This window comes from Notothenia coriiceps, unplaced genomic scaffold (assembly GCF_000735185.1).
Source record: "Notothenia coriiceps isolate Sejong01 unplaced genomic scaffold, NC01 NC01_scaffold00012197, whole genome shotgun sequence".
Taxonomy (NCBI): domain Eukaryota; kingdom Metazoa; phylum Chordata; class Actinopteri; order Perciformes; family Nototheniidae; genus Notothenia; species Notothenia coriiceps.
Window position 1 is genome coordinate 19,662 of NW_011344898.1, and position 14,177 is coordinate 33,838.

At 42.0% G+C, this 14,177-nt stretch overlaps 2 protein-coding genes across 2 annotated transcripts in view; one reads left to right on the top strand and one right to left on the bottom strand.

Annotated features, from left to right (window-relative positions):
* Positions 1-266: 266 nt before the first annotated feature.
* LOC104947257 (rho-related GTP-binding protein RhoB-like) lies at positions 267-3,183 on the bottom strand. Its single transcript, XM_010773237.1, has one exon. It carries the CDS (start codon positions 3,012-3,014, stop codon positions 2,424-2,426), a length of 591 nt encoding a protein of 196 aa, XP_010771539.1. The 5' UTR covers positions 3,015-3,183; the 3' UTR covers positions 267-2,423.
* Positions 3,184-3,973: 790 nt separating this feature from the next.
* The window catches only part of pum2 (pumilio RNA-binding family member 2), a 13,464-nt gene continuing 3,260 nt past the window's right edge, over positions 3,974-14,177 (top strand). Inside the window, exons 1-18 of the mRNA XM_010773245.1 lie at positions 3,974-4,135; positions 5,274-5,616; positions 7,506-7,574; positions 8,461-8,566; positions 8,772-8,959; positions 9,074-9,243; positions 9,492-9,783; positions 9,884-9,977; positions 10,118-10,225; positions 10,347-10,492; positions 11,270-11,390; positions 11,577-11,717; positions 11,860-12,228; positions 12,313-12,540; positions 12,691-12,982; positions 13,092-13,221; positions 13,328-13,456; positions 13,589-13,726. Of these exons, the coding sequence (XP_010771547.1) occupies positions 3,978-4,135; positions 5,274-5,616; positions 7,506-7,574; positions 8,461-8,566; positions 8,772-8,959; positions 9,074-9,243; positions 9,492-9,783; positions 9,884-9,977; positions 10,118-10,225; positions 10,347-10,492; positions 11,270-11,390; positions 11,577-11,717; positions 11,860-12,228; positions 12,313-12,540; positions 12,691-12,982; positions 13,092-13,221; positions 13,328-13,456; positions 13,589-13,726 (3,222 nt within the window). The 5' untranslated portion in view covers positions 3,974-3,977. The remainder of the gene's footprint in view (positions 4,136-5,273; positions 5,617-7,505; positions 7,575-8,460; positions 8,567-8,771; positions 8,960-9,073; positions 9,244-9,491; positions 9,784-9,883; positions 9,978-10,117; positions 10,226-10,346; positions 10,493-11,269; positions 11,391-11,576; positions 11,718-11,859; positions 12,229-12,312; positions 12,541-12,690; positions 12,983-13,091; positions 13,222-13,327; positions 13,457-13,588; positions 13,727-14,177) is intronic.

Sequence of the window (14,177 nt, forward strand, 5' to 3'; positions counted from 1 at the left end):
ATAAATTATACGGAAATACTTGTACAGTACAACTACCTCCAATATTTACATCAGTAAATATACTTTTGTTGCTTTTCATCAATAATCTTAATACCTATATTAAAGTTATTGTTTAAAGTAACAAAAATCCCAAACATTAAGGTCACATAATTGTAGATACATTTATTATTTGACTTCTGACTTGGTTGAAACATATGCCAGCTTAACCCCAACACTAAGTGTGTGTCTTTAGTTTGAGAAAATTAGGCAAAAAAGTGAGAGTAAAAGGTGGTGACACATTGATTTTTTTATTGACTTTCCCAAAACATTACCGCTTGTTCCCTTATACTGTATTGTTTTTCCTCAAAAGAAATCCCATTCAAACCTAAACATTATATCATTACAATAAAGTTGTCATGATAAACTCTTAAAGACAAATGTGTTTGGCACATTTCAGCACTTTTCTGTTTTCATAAAACATGATGCTCTGCCCTGTCTGATCACTGAATAATAACCTTACAACATTGGAAATCAGAGGCACATGAGGGGGGCCAGAGTGGGAAAATTAACCAGTCGAGCACAATGCATTCCTGTCCTGTAAGTCAGCAAAAAGCCCAGCAACAGAAGGCAGGGAGGAATGTGACTTTTACACCATTGTATCTGGTTTGATTTATAAAAGATAGTCTTTATAAACTTATTAGATTTATCTTAGTAATTGTTGTTTAATTAACCACTGAAAATGGCATGTTTTAAGAAAAATTTTGTTTCTCTGTCACTAAAAGAACAACTTGTATAGTGAATCCACCAAGGATTTATATCCTGGATTCACAGTGTTGCAACACCCTCTGTAATTGATGTTCATAGTTGTCATTTAAACCAGCACTCCCACCATCCTGTAAGAGGACAGCACTTTTGTTTAGACACAGATTAAACATGAGTTTAATTTATTACACAAGATGGAATTTTGGCTCAAATTCGTTAAATACTGATGCCAACTTCAAAGCTCCAACAATATTTTTGACATAACAAATTTGAGGTACATTCACAGTCATAATGGAAGACATTGATATGGAAAGTTTGAATTGTTTCTCTTATTAATAACTCAGCTTAACGCCTGTAAACACATTTAAACATCTTCATAAATAAAACAGTACTGTTTTTCTCAAAGGGATACCCTTTTGTGTAATTATCATAATATTGTGATTTAATAACATATGAAACAATTCCATTTTTTTCTTTTTAATTACCACACCCTTCCATTACCCAACATAACCCTGTTCTACTGGCTCATAGAGCTCTGACATAGCACATTCTTCTTTCTTGACATTTTCCAAGAAAACAAGTTTAACTGAGCATAGCACTCACATGCTAAACCATCACACATGCTTGATCTTCTCTTGGACATATCAACACCATAACTGTAAAGGAAGCTGTAGCTAAATAGAAAAGGTCTACTACAACACAGCTGAGATATTCCAGCCTGTAAAACAGCTAGACCTGGATATCAAATTCAGAAACATGGTGAGATACTTAGTGCTTAAAAAGGTTGGGTTCAGGTGAGCTATAAGGGAAGGTAGTAACATGCTTAGCAAACGTAAAAATTATATATTTCTATTAACTGTTTGTACATTTGACAAGATACTTGGAATTAACTACACTGGACAATGTGGTTGGCCTTTTTTTAATGCTGGCCAATGTTTAGTCTCTTTGAACTTCAATGTGTATTTTACCTGTTGTAGGAACTACTAAACTAGGCATTTAATACTGGAGTCGACAACATACTTTTAACAAACCTGAGACAACTGATTTCTTTAACTGTAAACGTAAGCTATGTCTTTATTCAAAATGGCGTAAAACATCACAATAAACTATACAGAAGACCTCAGGCATCCTTGATCTGACTTGAACTTCTCATAAAACTGTCTGTGAATCACTGTGGTGTCCAGATGCTGTGCAATTTCACAAACTAAATAGTCATTGTTTACAATACAAAGTGGACATTAATATCGAGTGCAATTTTTTTTTACTGCTTTGCTTATTACAAAGTATTACTGTGGCAGTAAGGCAGTGGCCTATGCAAACACTTTGAAACACAAAAAGTAAGCACATTTAACCTTGGCTCGAAAGCAGGCCTTTAGAAAAGGGGATAAATAAGGCATCCACTGATATTAAGCTTGACCTTTTTACCTCTTAACCTGCCAGAAAAGGATCATGTGACAACAAATAACATGCTGTAACCAGTGCATTTCACAGACACACGCCCCGATATCAACCCATCATCGAGGGTGTTGAAAACAACCTGTTTGCAGTCATTGGGTTTGGTTCGACCAAGGTCGTGTGATTACATGGGAGTATCCAAACCATTGTCTCTGCCCGTACATGTTAAGACACAGATCCCAGCGGAGGGAGCATATTGTCTGCGCGTCACAGTTGTATGCGTTGATTCACATCAAAACACAGCATTTGAGACAACTTCCTGATGGTATTTTGCGTTTCTGCAAGGCAGCCCGTGTTGCGGTTTCGAATACCTCCCAGATCCCCTCCTTGGTTTTGGCAGCGCACTCTAAATAGTCATATGCGCCAATGCGCATGGCCATGGCCCGGCCATCCTCTGCCTTCACGGGCTCCAGCTTCAACCGGGACAGCTCGTTCTTTACGTTCTCGTCGTTGCGCAGATCTTTCTTGTTGGCCACTAATATAATGGGTACATTCGGACAAAAGTGTTTGACTTCAGGGACCCACTTTTCAGGGATGTTTTCCAACGAGTCCGGGCTGTCCACGGAGAAGCACATCAGAATGACATCGGTGTCCGGATAGGAGAGGGGGCGCAGCCGGTCGTAGTCCTCCTGTCCAGCTGTGTCCCACAAAGCTAGCTGGACTTGTTTGTTTTCCACCTCTATGTCCGCCACATATGTCTCAAACACAGTCGGAACATACACTTCGGGAAACTCGTCTTTGCTAAATACAATAAGAAGACATGTTTTCCCACATGCGCCGTCCCCCACCACGACAAGTTTCTTCCGTATGTCTGCCATTCCTTCCTTTTTCCTACTGCTCGCTTAAACGTGGCATCAAACACACAGATGTGCCCGTTGTAGTCACTCCTTCTGCCTTTAAAGTCTAAATTAGACGTATCCCGTAAGGCACTCCTGCCTCCTAATTCCAGAAAATCGACCAGGAACAGTGCGATCTCTTTATAAAGCATAGGGTGGTTTCCTAAATATAGCAATCCAATCGGAAATAGGGAGGTGAGCTCACAGTTTGTAGAGGAAGAGTTGATTGGATCTCACCGAGTTCCCTTATGGAGAGGAGGGTCATGGACCACGAGGACAAGCCCGACCCAGGATCAGTTTAAATCATCCGAATCATCAAACTGCATAATGAACACGGCTTTTTTTATTTTATTATTCCTCTCTAAGACGACGTGTTTTATGGGCTGAGCGTCATTAAACATTCCCCATGTCCGAATTTAAACATTATATATTTGGTTAAAGATAATCCTTTGTCCATACAAGTCTAGTATTCAATACGCTCGAATTCAACTAAAATATATATTTAAATAAGAAGTTTTATGGGAAATGCTTATTTGAACAACATGATGGATGTCAGGTTGCTTATCATATAAAATAGATATTGCCATGGTGTAACAAAGGTACGTGGGGAAGGCAAATTCAATTCGACATTGTTATACGCATGTCTACGTAGTTCACGCTATTTACAGGGAGGGGGCACTAGCGTAGGCAAACTCTTAGCTTTGACTATCAAGCCTTGCTAAATCACCGCTCTCTCCAAGGAAACAAAACAATATATAATTGGGTTGACGGCGTGCTACAAGCAGAGACCCTCTCTCGACAAGACAACGCGTGAGTATCTCCTCTTTATGTGTTCAGGGCAAAAGCTGTGCAAAGCGACTATTTTAAACTCGACTGCCGTGCTGTGAGTATTTCCCCTTTTGTTTAGCGGTTAAGGCCCCTCTGTTTGGAACTTGAAGGGGGGCCATGTTGTTTAGCCACTCAGTGTTTGCTTCATGTTTTAGCTCACAACTTGGCAATAAGCGTGTGCTAGCTCCGAGCTATTTGGGTTTATTTGGCGTGTCTGCATTCAACCAACGCTTTATTACAATCCAAGGAACATTTACGGGTTTTCCATCGAACAGGTGAGCCCACACGCTACTGTAAGACAATCGTGAATTCACAAATGTAACTTTGATCGCCAAACCAATAATAAACAGCAGGCCCCGCTAGCGTTAGCTTTTTAGCTGGCTGCTAATGCTCCTGTGAAGTATCACTTGAGAACAATAAACAAAAGCGATATCAGCTAGTACCGACGAAGACGTGCACTGTAACAAACATACAATGCTATGCAACAAATCAAGGAATTGCTAGCTATTAAACATTTGGAAATATAAGTAACGTAAATAATAAGTCAAAGCGGCTAGGCTAGCTTGCTTGTTAGCAACGGGCTAGCAGGCTAGGTTAACATCGTTAGCTTGATTGAAGGCTTGCACATCGGTTTGTCACATCGACTAGTAATGTTGGATATATCAGTGCAGCTAGTAAAACATTACCGATGGTTCTTGTAGTGGGAAAACAATACGCAATGTTATGCGATAACATCGAGTGTTTTTGCATCACTAGTAACATTAACGGTAGCGTTTCGTTTGCCATGATCACCAGCTAACACTAGCCTAAAGACAACGCTAGCTAGCATTCATGCATCAACATGCTCGTCAGTTATCTGTTTTGTTCTTGCCTTACCCATTCGTGAATGATTAAACCGTCGAAATTAGACTTCCCATTTTATGTAAATGCCCAGTTTTATCCGTCAACTACATTTTGAAGTCTTGTGCAACATAAACTATTGTTATAGTCGTAGCACGAAGTTAGCATCTCGGGAATTTGTCATTTTCCGGCGAAGAAAATAAGTGGTAGCCTACCTGTTATACGTGTAGTAATCTTTTGGGTGAAAACTTTCCCTTTAATCTTTTATAAAGGTGTACTTTTCCTCACAATAAATTCAGCAATAACGCCCACATGTTTTACTTGCAGCATTTTATTTCCTTAAAGCCTCACTGTATATGGTAAACTGTCAACTTGAAATTGGTGCTACATTGACTTTATATAAATAAAAAGAAGGTACTTAAACCATATTACTGACTTACTTGTGTCAGACTTAAAGTCTATTAAAAGTAATGATGTTATTACTATGCAGAAAACCACAAAAGGGGGATGAAACGAGTCTGAATACCCATGTCAACATAACATTTGTTTGTCTATCTTCTTTGTTTTGTGTAGGCTTTACCGTGGAATGAGCGTTCCATGCAGCATCCTAGGTATGAATGACGTGGCCTGGCAGGAGACAAGAGGTGGGATGCTGCATGCAAATGGCGCTCCTGAGTCCGTAGGTGTCAGAGTTCACGTTGGAGTAGCTGGACAAGCTGCTGTAGTCCCACATTTACAGGGAATGGAAAGGGTTGTTCACCCTACCCCGGGTACCCCGCAGCCTCCACTGAGTGGACGGTCTCAGGATGACGCCACCGTTGGATACTTCTTTCAGAGGCAGCCCGGGGAGCAGCTTGGAGGTTGCACACCCAGCAAGCATCGCTGGCCAACTGGTGATGCTAATCATGTTGATCAGGTAAAGCATTTGCACTTAGTGTTACATTATTTGATTAAATTCAGGTCACATGCTCTGTTTATCCATTATGTTTTACACCACATGCCAGACATTCATCAATAACCATCAATATTGTTTTATTGAAATTGGATCTCTTGATCTAAAATCACAGGTTTTGTTGGTAGAGGGTAATGCTTTAGGGTGCAGAATTTGTCTCCGATATGCCAAGGAGTTGTTCTACTTTCATTAAATATAAAGGACTTCTACATGCCAAAAAAAAAGAAGGGTTTGTTGGTTAAAGAACATTGTTGACAACTGGGAGGTTCTATTGACTAAAACAGTCAGTTGTATTTGACAAAAAATAAAATGGAAATATTTACTACAGTAGAGTTGGTGCCTTATTCATTCATTAATTTGAATTTATATTAGGTACGACCCAGACATATTCAGGCAATAATACATCAAGAGGAAAGGACTGTCGGTCCAGTAGGTTTTCTCTTTAGAACACTCTGAATACTACCACTACCAGCCAAATAAAAAGAATCGAGGCGTCTTAACAAAAAGGACTGAGTATTAGTTTCTCCCTGCACACTTTGGTTGAGAGGTGCCGTCAACCCTGGACAGATCACCAGTCCGTCACGGGGCCACCACAAGACCCAGGCGTGTTAGGGCAGCAACAGCATTGGTTGTTAAAAAAATGCAACCTTCTCATTTGCAGAAGGCAAATCTAGTCAGACCAGAGCTTTGTCCACTGTTAGCACAGCTGCAGAGTGACTGTCGCTATGATAACCAGTCTAACTTCTAATACCCTGTCTACCAGAATTGAACAGCTGTGCAGTGTTTTGGCATCTAAACAGTTTTGAGATTTCTTTCTTTGTTGCACAAACTTCACTTCCTGCATTTGACTTTGATCTTCTTACTGGTACATGTAGCGTCACATCCACCTCACTTAACCAACATGAGTTTAGGCTATAAAAAGACAATGCTGAAAATTAAAAATAAGTTAATGTTTTGTTTTTTTATTTAAAGTATGTTTATTAGGATGGACTAGACTGGAATTATTTCACTAGCTCTATCCAACCAAAACCCAACCAATAAGCTAGTAAGAAGGTTAAGGTTTGATATGTTTTTGTGATTTAAAAGAAAAAGATCTCTCTTTACAATTTGAATCTATTCTAACACTTATTTCGGGCCAACCTTCCAATTATTGAGACGCATGTCATGGGGCCGAGAGATAAACCCATGTCAGGTCCATTGTATGCATTAATAAGTGCCTGTTGAACAATGTTTCGGTGTAACCTGTTTTCTGTTTTTACAGCTGTGTCTGTCTGGGTTAATGTTGCATTACATCAGTTTTTTGCCTTAAAATATGACCCTGTTAATCATGTGTAACAGAATCAGGATGGTCCGGAGGGAAAATAAATTGGGCCTAGCTCTTCTGTTTTGTTAAGTCCTTTTAGTGTTCTAGTGCTATGATTGTTATCTTGACATTTAAACATCCAAATTAGTTCCAGCATCATCAGCCTGAGTGCAGAAAAATGAACAATGGCTCATTCAGTTTATGAAAATCCTCCTGGATCTGTACTCTGGTGATTAGGATAACTTATGGAAAGCTAATTAGGCTTACACATTTAGAATTACACATTTCAAAGGAAATGTGGATGTATTGTGGCCTATTTGTTATAAAGCACCTTGTTGAAATCCTCAGTATTGAACAAGCTTTTGTTGGCTGAGCGGCCTCTTGAAATATTCTGGTTATTTAGTTTTTTCACAGAACCTAATTTTTCTTCAGGGTAAAATTGAACAAATACCAATTGCTACTTAGTGATCAGAACATATCTTTTTGGTCTCCTCTTATTTAGTGCTTAAAGCTTTTTGGTTACAGTCCATGTTTTCTTCTTTTGTCTCAGGTCCGTGCTGCAGATGAAATGAACTACGACTTCCAGGCTCTTGCTTTGGAGTCGAGGGGCATGGGAGAGGTAAGAGGTTTTCCTCCTAACGTCTGTCTATTTTCAATTACAGTACTGGGGTTTTTTATAGAAAAATATAGTATGAGGGGGCTAACGTCAGTTCCAGCCAAAATTACGGGCCCGCCCACTTTCGGGTGAAAATAATGCATTACAGCAAACTGGAAAATAATAGATTCTTCATGTCTTAAAGCTGCGGAGTCATATATTGCTCCTCAAACAACAAGTGAATCCTGAGTTATGGTTTTGTTACTTCCTCTACAGAAAAAAAGGACAGTAAAAGAAACAATCTTATTCCGAAATCACAGTTTAAGTGTAGGCCTTCTGCCTGCCACTCGTCCGCCGACCGACTGGAAATCCATCCCCTATTTATTCGGAGTTCCGTAAAAACAAAACTGTCAAGGCCTCCTGGCAGTCTTTTTGACACAGGTTTTTTTTTGAGTAATTACATAGTTTTTGACAAACCGAGATATTGTTTTCTGGCATCACTTTAACATTTTACGGGGGAAATTGACATTTTGCTATGAGGGCGCAGCGCCCCTGTTACACGGTTTTGACAAAACCCTGCAGTACAGCTTTATATCAAAGTAGGAATCTGTATGCACCACTCTCTTTTTCTTGGCTTGGAAGTTAACAATAAGACATTTGTATGTTGCTGCCTTTACACAAATCAGATTGGGTTGGACAGGGCCCTTCAGTGTATTGCAGGATGTTTTTCTTCATGATCTCTGCAGCCGCAATAACTGTATATAAGTTTGAAGGGAGTTTTTTCATTGAGTATTAGTAATGGGAAAATGTTTATCCCTAAACATCAGATTTTAAATAAACTATGGTTGACATATTACACGGCATAAGACATCTTACTTACTCATCTCAAATTTCTACAATTTATTTGTAGCATCTGCCAGCAAAAAAGCTCTGGGATTCTGATGAGCTGGCCAAGGATGGAAGGAAAGGGATGCTTCTTGGAGAGGAGTGGAGGGACAATGCATGGGGAACATCACGTGAGTGGCTCCTATGTCTTTATTGTATTCTCAAGTAGCTATCATTTCAAGATCAAGAATTCATTTTAAGACAAATTTCATGGCTGAAAATAGCACCTCTGATCACCTATTGACTTTCACTGTTGCATGACTATGACTGTGTTGTTTACCCAGCTTGGTTTATGTACACGACTATTACGATGTCTGATCACAGCTTTTCATTCAGATCATTCAGTGTCTCAGCCAATCATGGTGCAGCGGCGACCAGGCCAGAGTTTCCATGGGAATGGTGATGCCAATTCTGTGCTTTCACCTCGCTCAGAAGGCGGAGGCTTGGGGGTGAGCATGGTGGAGTACGTCCTGAGCTCTTCTCCTGGGGACAAGATGGACGGTCGCTACAGGAATGGAGGCTATGTAAGTTTAGCTTTTTGTTTCAAAATGGGGCCATCTCCTACTCATTAAAAGTTATTGCCGTGGAAGGCAAATAGTCTTAACCTTTATTTCTTTTCTTTTTTTTTATGAATATAGGGTGGAGCAGATGTTGATCAAGATGGGAGAGAGAAGATTGATGTACAAGAGAAAGTATCCCCCTTTGAAGAGGACAAGAGCCCAGAGAAGGTGGGAGATGAGAATGATCCCGCTAAAGCAAACGGAAGAGGTCTACTAAACGGCATGGACAGAGACTGCAAAGATTTCAAGTATGTTTGTTCTTCAATCATAACTCAAATGGCGATCCAATGTGATTGAGATTTGAATTCGTTTTTGAATCCTCATCTGAAGCTCTTGTTTTAGATTATCCTTCCATTTCAAGCCTAAACATAATAAAATGGTCCAAATAGGCGAGTTAATTTAAATATAAAAGCTAATCGTCTTAACAACTATAATAGACCTTCTTCCTAAGGAAAAGTTTCCTTCTAATTTGCTATTTGTGCTTCTTTGGTTTCAGTCTGACCCCTGGAAGCCGCCAAGCTTCCCCCACTGAGGCTGTGGAGAGAATGGGTCCCAGTCAGCCGGGTATGGAGATGATGGCACAGCACCACCAACATGTCCTCCAACATCACAACCCCGCACAGAACAAAGGACCTGAGGACTTCCAGAACCAGGAACCCCAGAACATGGGAGGCATGGAGCAGCAGGCCGGAGTGGAGTCCCTCCAGTTCGACTACGCCGGGAACCAGATTCAGGTGGACTCCTCAGGAACTCCAGTAGGAATGTTTGACTACAACTCCCAGCAGCAGGTTGGTTGAATCTCACAACGCATCCTTAAAGAGAGATGATTGTAAGATCATTCAACAGAATTTGATCCTTTTTCTTGTTTTCTTATTTTATTTGGTCCAGTTGTTCCAGAGATCAAATACCCTCACGGTGCAGCAGCTCAGTGCAGCTCAGCAGCAGCAATATGCCCTGGCTGCAGCCCAGCAGCAGCATCTGGGTAAGTGGGACTGTGCATCTTCCACAGTGTGCTGTGTAATATCGTTCAACTACTTTTCTGTCTCTAGAGATCTGTTTTCAATAATGCATATTCATTTGATATGGAAATATAAAATCATTACTGTTCCTCATAATACGCAGCTGGCCTTGCTCCAGCGTTTGTGCCAAACCCTTACATCATTAATGCTGGCCCCCCTGGAACCGACCCCTACACAGCCGCTGGTCTGGCAGCAGCCGCCTCGCTTGCAGGTGATCATACAAAAACAATTTCAGCCTTTTTTGAGCTCTTGTTAAGGCTTTTGTCTTTGACATGCACTTCTGTTCTGGTTGAGTTCAGTTGATCTGTATGTAACATCACCATTTCCTTCAGGCCCCACAGTGGTCCCTCCACAGTACTATGGTGTTCCCTGGGGCGTGTACCCGGCCAACCTTTTCCAGCAGCAGGCTGCCTCAAATGCCAATCACTCAGCTAATCAGCAAGCATCCAATCAGGGACAAGGGCCAGGCCAACAGCAGGTAAGAAGTGCATTTGATCAGAGGGTTGTTTTGCAAAGGTGGCCCTAAAAAGCACCTGAATGACGAGTTGCACCCAGATTAAGCTATCTCCTAAACACCACTCAAAGCTAGTTGGCGCAGATTTATGCAAGTTTGGTTTATGTCATGACTTTGAAATGCGCTCAATACGTCAAGCACGGATTAGTTAACTTCACATTCAAGAACATGGCCATGTACAGATGGACTATAAAGGTCATGACAACCGAGCTGCACATGTGAAAGTATATTATAGTTGGAACAAACAAAAACACTGCCACTGTTTAACTAACTTCAAGATGGCTGCCCTCTTCATTAGACAGATTTCTGGGTGTGGGTTTCTTTAAATTACATATTGATCATATGCTGTTCAGCTTAAGACTTAAAATCATATATGATCTTAGATTATAAATTCAAGTGCAGTTCATGTCAATATACAGTTCAAATGAGTAACAACTGTCTGTATTTATCTTCCTGTCCTTGTGTTAAAAGTGGTTTTGCCGCTATTGGAAAAAAATGGCCGCATTCCTCTGTGCACCAATCAGAATTGAGGAAGATTTGAATCACAATTTGATGCCAGTTTGGGGGTTGTTTGTTTATGTTGCTAGGCATTTGTCATTCAGAACTGCTAGAACCAAAGCCACACAGTCCTGATGATGCAGATTAGCTCAACTTTACCATAAAAAGCTAAATATGGTTAAACTCTGCGAGTGCCTTTGGGGAAGCTGTAGTTGTGACAATGTCCTCCCCGTCTCCTCCCAGGTGATGCGGCAGGGAAACAACCAGCGGCCCCTCACTCCGGGGCAGGGACAGCAGAGTCAGCAGGAGTCTCTCGCCGCAGCAGCTGCCGCAAACCCTGCGTTGGCGTACGCAGGTATGTCTGGTAAGTACACCACTACTTCCACATACAATACAGCCATATACATTTAACTTCCCTACTAGATGTAGTCATTTGAATTTTCTTTTAACTATGTTTTGTATTTCTATATGTTTTTGGTATTGTGTTCTTTAGTGACTTATTAAAGTTGTTTCATTTGTAGTAACAACCTTTTCATGTTCTTCATCTCAGGATACCAGGTGTTGGCCCCTGCAGCCTATTATGACCAGAATGGGGCCCTTGTGATGGGCCCAGGTCGAGCTGGCCTAGGTGGTCCCGTTCGTTTAGTCCAGACTCCTCTCCTCCTCAACCCTGCAGCAGCAGCACAAGCTGGTGAGTACTAGTCCACCTGTCATCCTTTTCAATATGTCTATCTACTCCTCCCTCCCTGCTCTTACTCAATGAGTACCACCCGGGGTCATTCTGCCCTCAGCTCTCCTTGTGCCCCTCACACTCTCCTCTCTCCGTCCACCAGCAGCTGCGGTGTCAGCTTCTAACTCCGGTAACAACATGTCTGGTCCTCCAGGCAACGGGCTGTACCGCTCCATGCCTCAGCAGCAGCAGCAGCAGCAGCAGCAGCAGCAGCAGCAGCAACAACAGCAGCAGCAGCAGCAGCAGCAGCAGCAACAGCAGCAGCAGCAGCAGCAGGCCCCCCCACCCAGCGGCGGGCTGCCCTCCAGCTCCTTCTACGGCTCTGGATCGGTCCCCAACACTTCTCAGAGCAGCTCCCTCTTCTCACACACCTCAGCTGCGCAGCAACAGAACTCCTCCCTGGGTTTCAGCAACACCGGCGGCTCGCTCGGCGTCGGCCTGGGCTCTGCTCTCGGAGGCTTCGGCTCCTCTGGTCAGTAACTTTGCCACAAGCTAGACAAGGATACACTTTACTTTTAGGAGTCTGCTTTCTCACACTGTTTCTGTTTCTTTGCAGTATCAAGCTCTACTAGTAGCAGTGTATCTCGCCGGGACTCCCTGCTGGCAAGTGCTGACCTTTACAAACGCGGTAACAGCAACTTAACTCCCATCGGCCAGCCCTTTTACAACAGCCTGGGTTACTCCTCTTCGCCCAGCCCCATTGGCCTCACCCCAGGTCACTCTCCACTCACTCCTCCACCCTCTCTGCCCTCCTCTCATGGATCCTCTTCCAGCCTTCACCTAGGTATGCCTTTTATTCAATCATTATCTAATGTTTTACATTATTTAATTTGACTTTATCTCAATATTCATTCTTTTAAATGTTTCTTTTGACCAATGTGTACACTGTTCTAAAATGAATAACAATCATGGTCAACTGCTGTCACCACTACAGTATCCGCTCATCCTGTTACCCTAGGTGGCCTGACGAATGGCAGCGGCCGCTACATCTCTGCAGCGCCTGGAGCTGAGGCCAAGTACCGGAGTGCCGGCGGGACGTCCAGTCTCTTCAATTCCAGCAGCCAGCTGTTCCCTCCGTCTCGGCCCCGCTACAGTCGCTCTGATGTCATGCCGTCCGGACGCAGTCGCCTACTGGAAGACTTCAGGAATAACCGCTTCCCCAACCTTCAACTCCGTGACTTGCCGGGACACATGGTGGAGTTCTCTCAGGACCAGCATGGATCCAGGTGGATAAGATATTTCAGCTCTTTGGCTGAAAAAGGCATTTGAACTCTTTTACCTTGCATTGTGTCTGCACCAAAATCTGACAAACATCTTTTCCTCTCATCTGTCTAGATTTATCCAACAGAAGCTAGAGAGAGCCACTCCAGCTGAGAGGCAGATGGTTTTCGGAGAGATTCTGCAAGCAGCATACCAGCTGATGACTGATGTGTTTGGGAACTATGTCATACAAAAGTTCTTTGAGGTAAGGACTGTTTTTAAAGTCGATCTCTATCTGAACAGATACAAGACCAGAGAGACTTTCTTGAGTATGTGTGTGTGTGCTAAATACTTTGTTTTATGTGGTGCAGTTTGGGAGTGCAGACCAGAAGCTGGCTTTGGCAACACGTATCCGTGGACACGTCCTTCCCCTGGCTTTGCAGATGTACGGCTGCAGAGTTATTCAGAAAGCCCTGGAGTCCATTTCCTCTGACCAGCAGGTAATTGTAAGTGAGATGATACTTTTTTTTTTTTAAACAAAGTTCTTGCTAACTATTTATTTTGTTATAATACGCCTACATGGGGACATTTGTTAACATTTTTCCCTCCTTCCCCTAACTTCCCCTCTTCAGAGCGACATTGTCCGCGAGCTGGATGGCCACGTGTTGAAGTGTGTCAAGGACCAGAATGGCAACCATGTGGTGCAGAAGTGTATCGAGTGCGTCCAGCCTCAGGCCCTACAGTTCATTATTGATGCCTTCCAAGGACAGGTGCGTTCAATATATAGATGGCATTGTTTTATGCAAGAAGGTAATATGAAAAAGAAACGAGCAGATCAGAGGTCAGTTTAACATGATCCTATGACATTAATTGTCAGGCAATAAAACAATCAATTTCTGTATACAGAGTAAAGGCATTACTTTTTTACCATCAGTGTTCACTTCAAATTAAACACTCATGGTACGATTGTTTTTCTAAGCTAGTGCCTTTTTCTTTTTTTGGTTAGTAATAAAGTTCATCGCCACCTTTTTCCAATTTCTATGGATACCACAATATTGTGAATTAAATATCTGATATTCAGGGTTCTTACGGTCATTAAAAACCTGGGAAAGTCATGGAAATTCAAAATGCTAATTCCAGGCCCTGAAGTTTTGGAAAAGTCATGGAAATGTAACTAAAGTTGCATCAAATATAATTTATATTTTTGTCTAATCGCCAAAA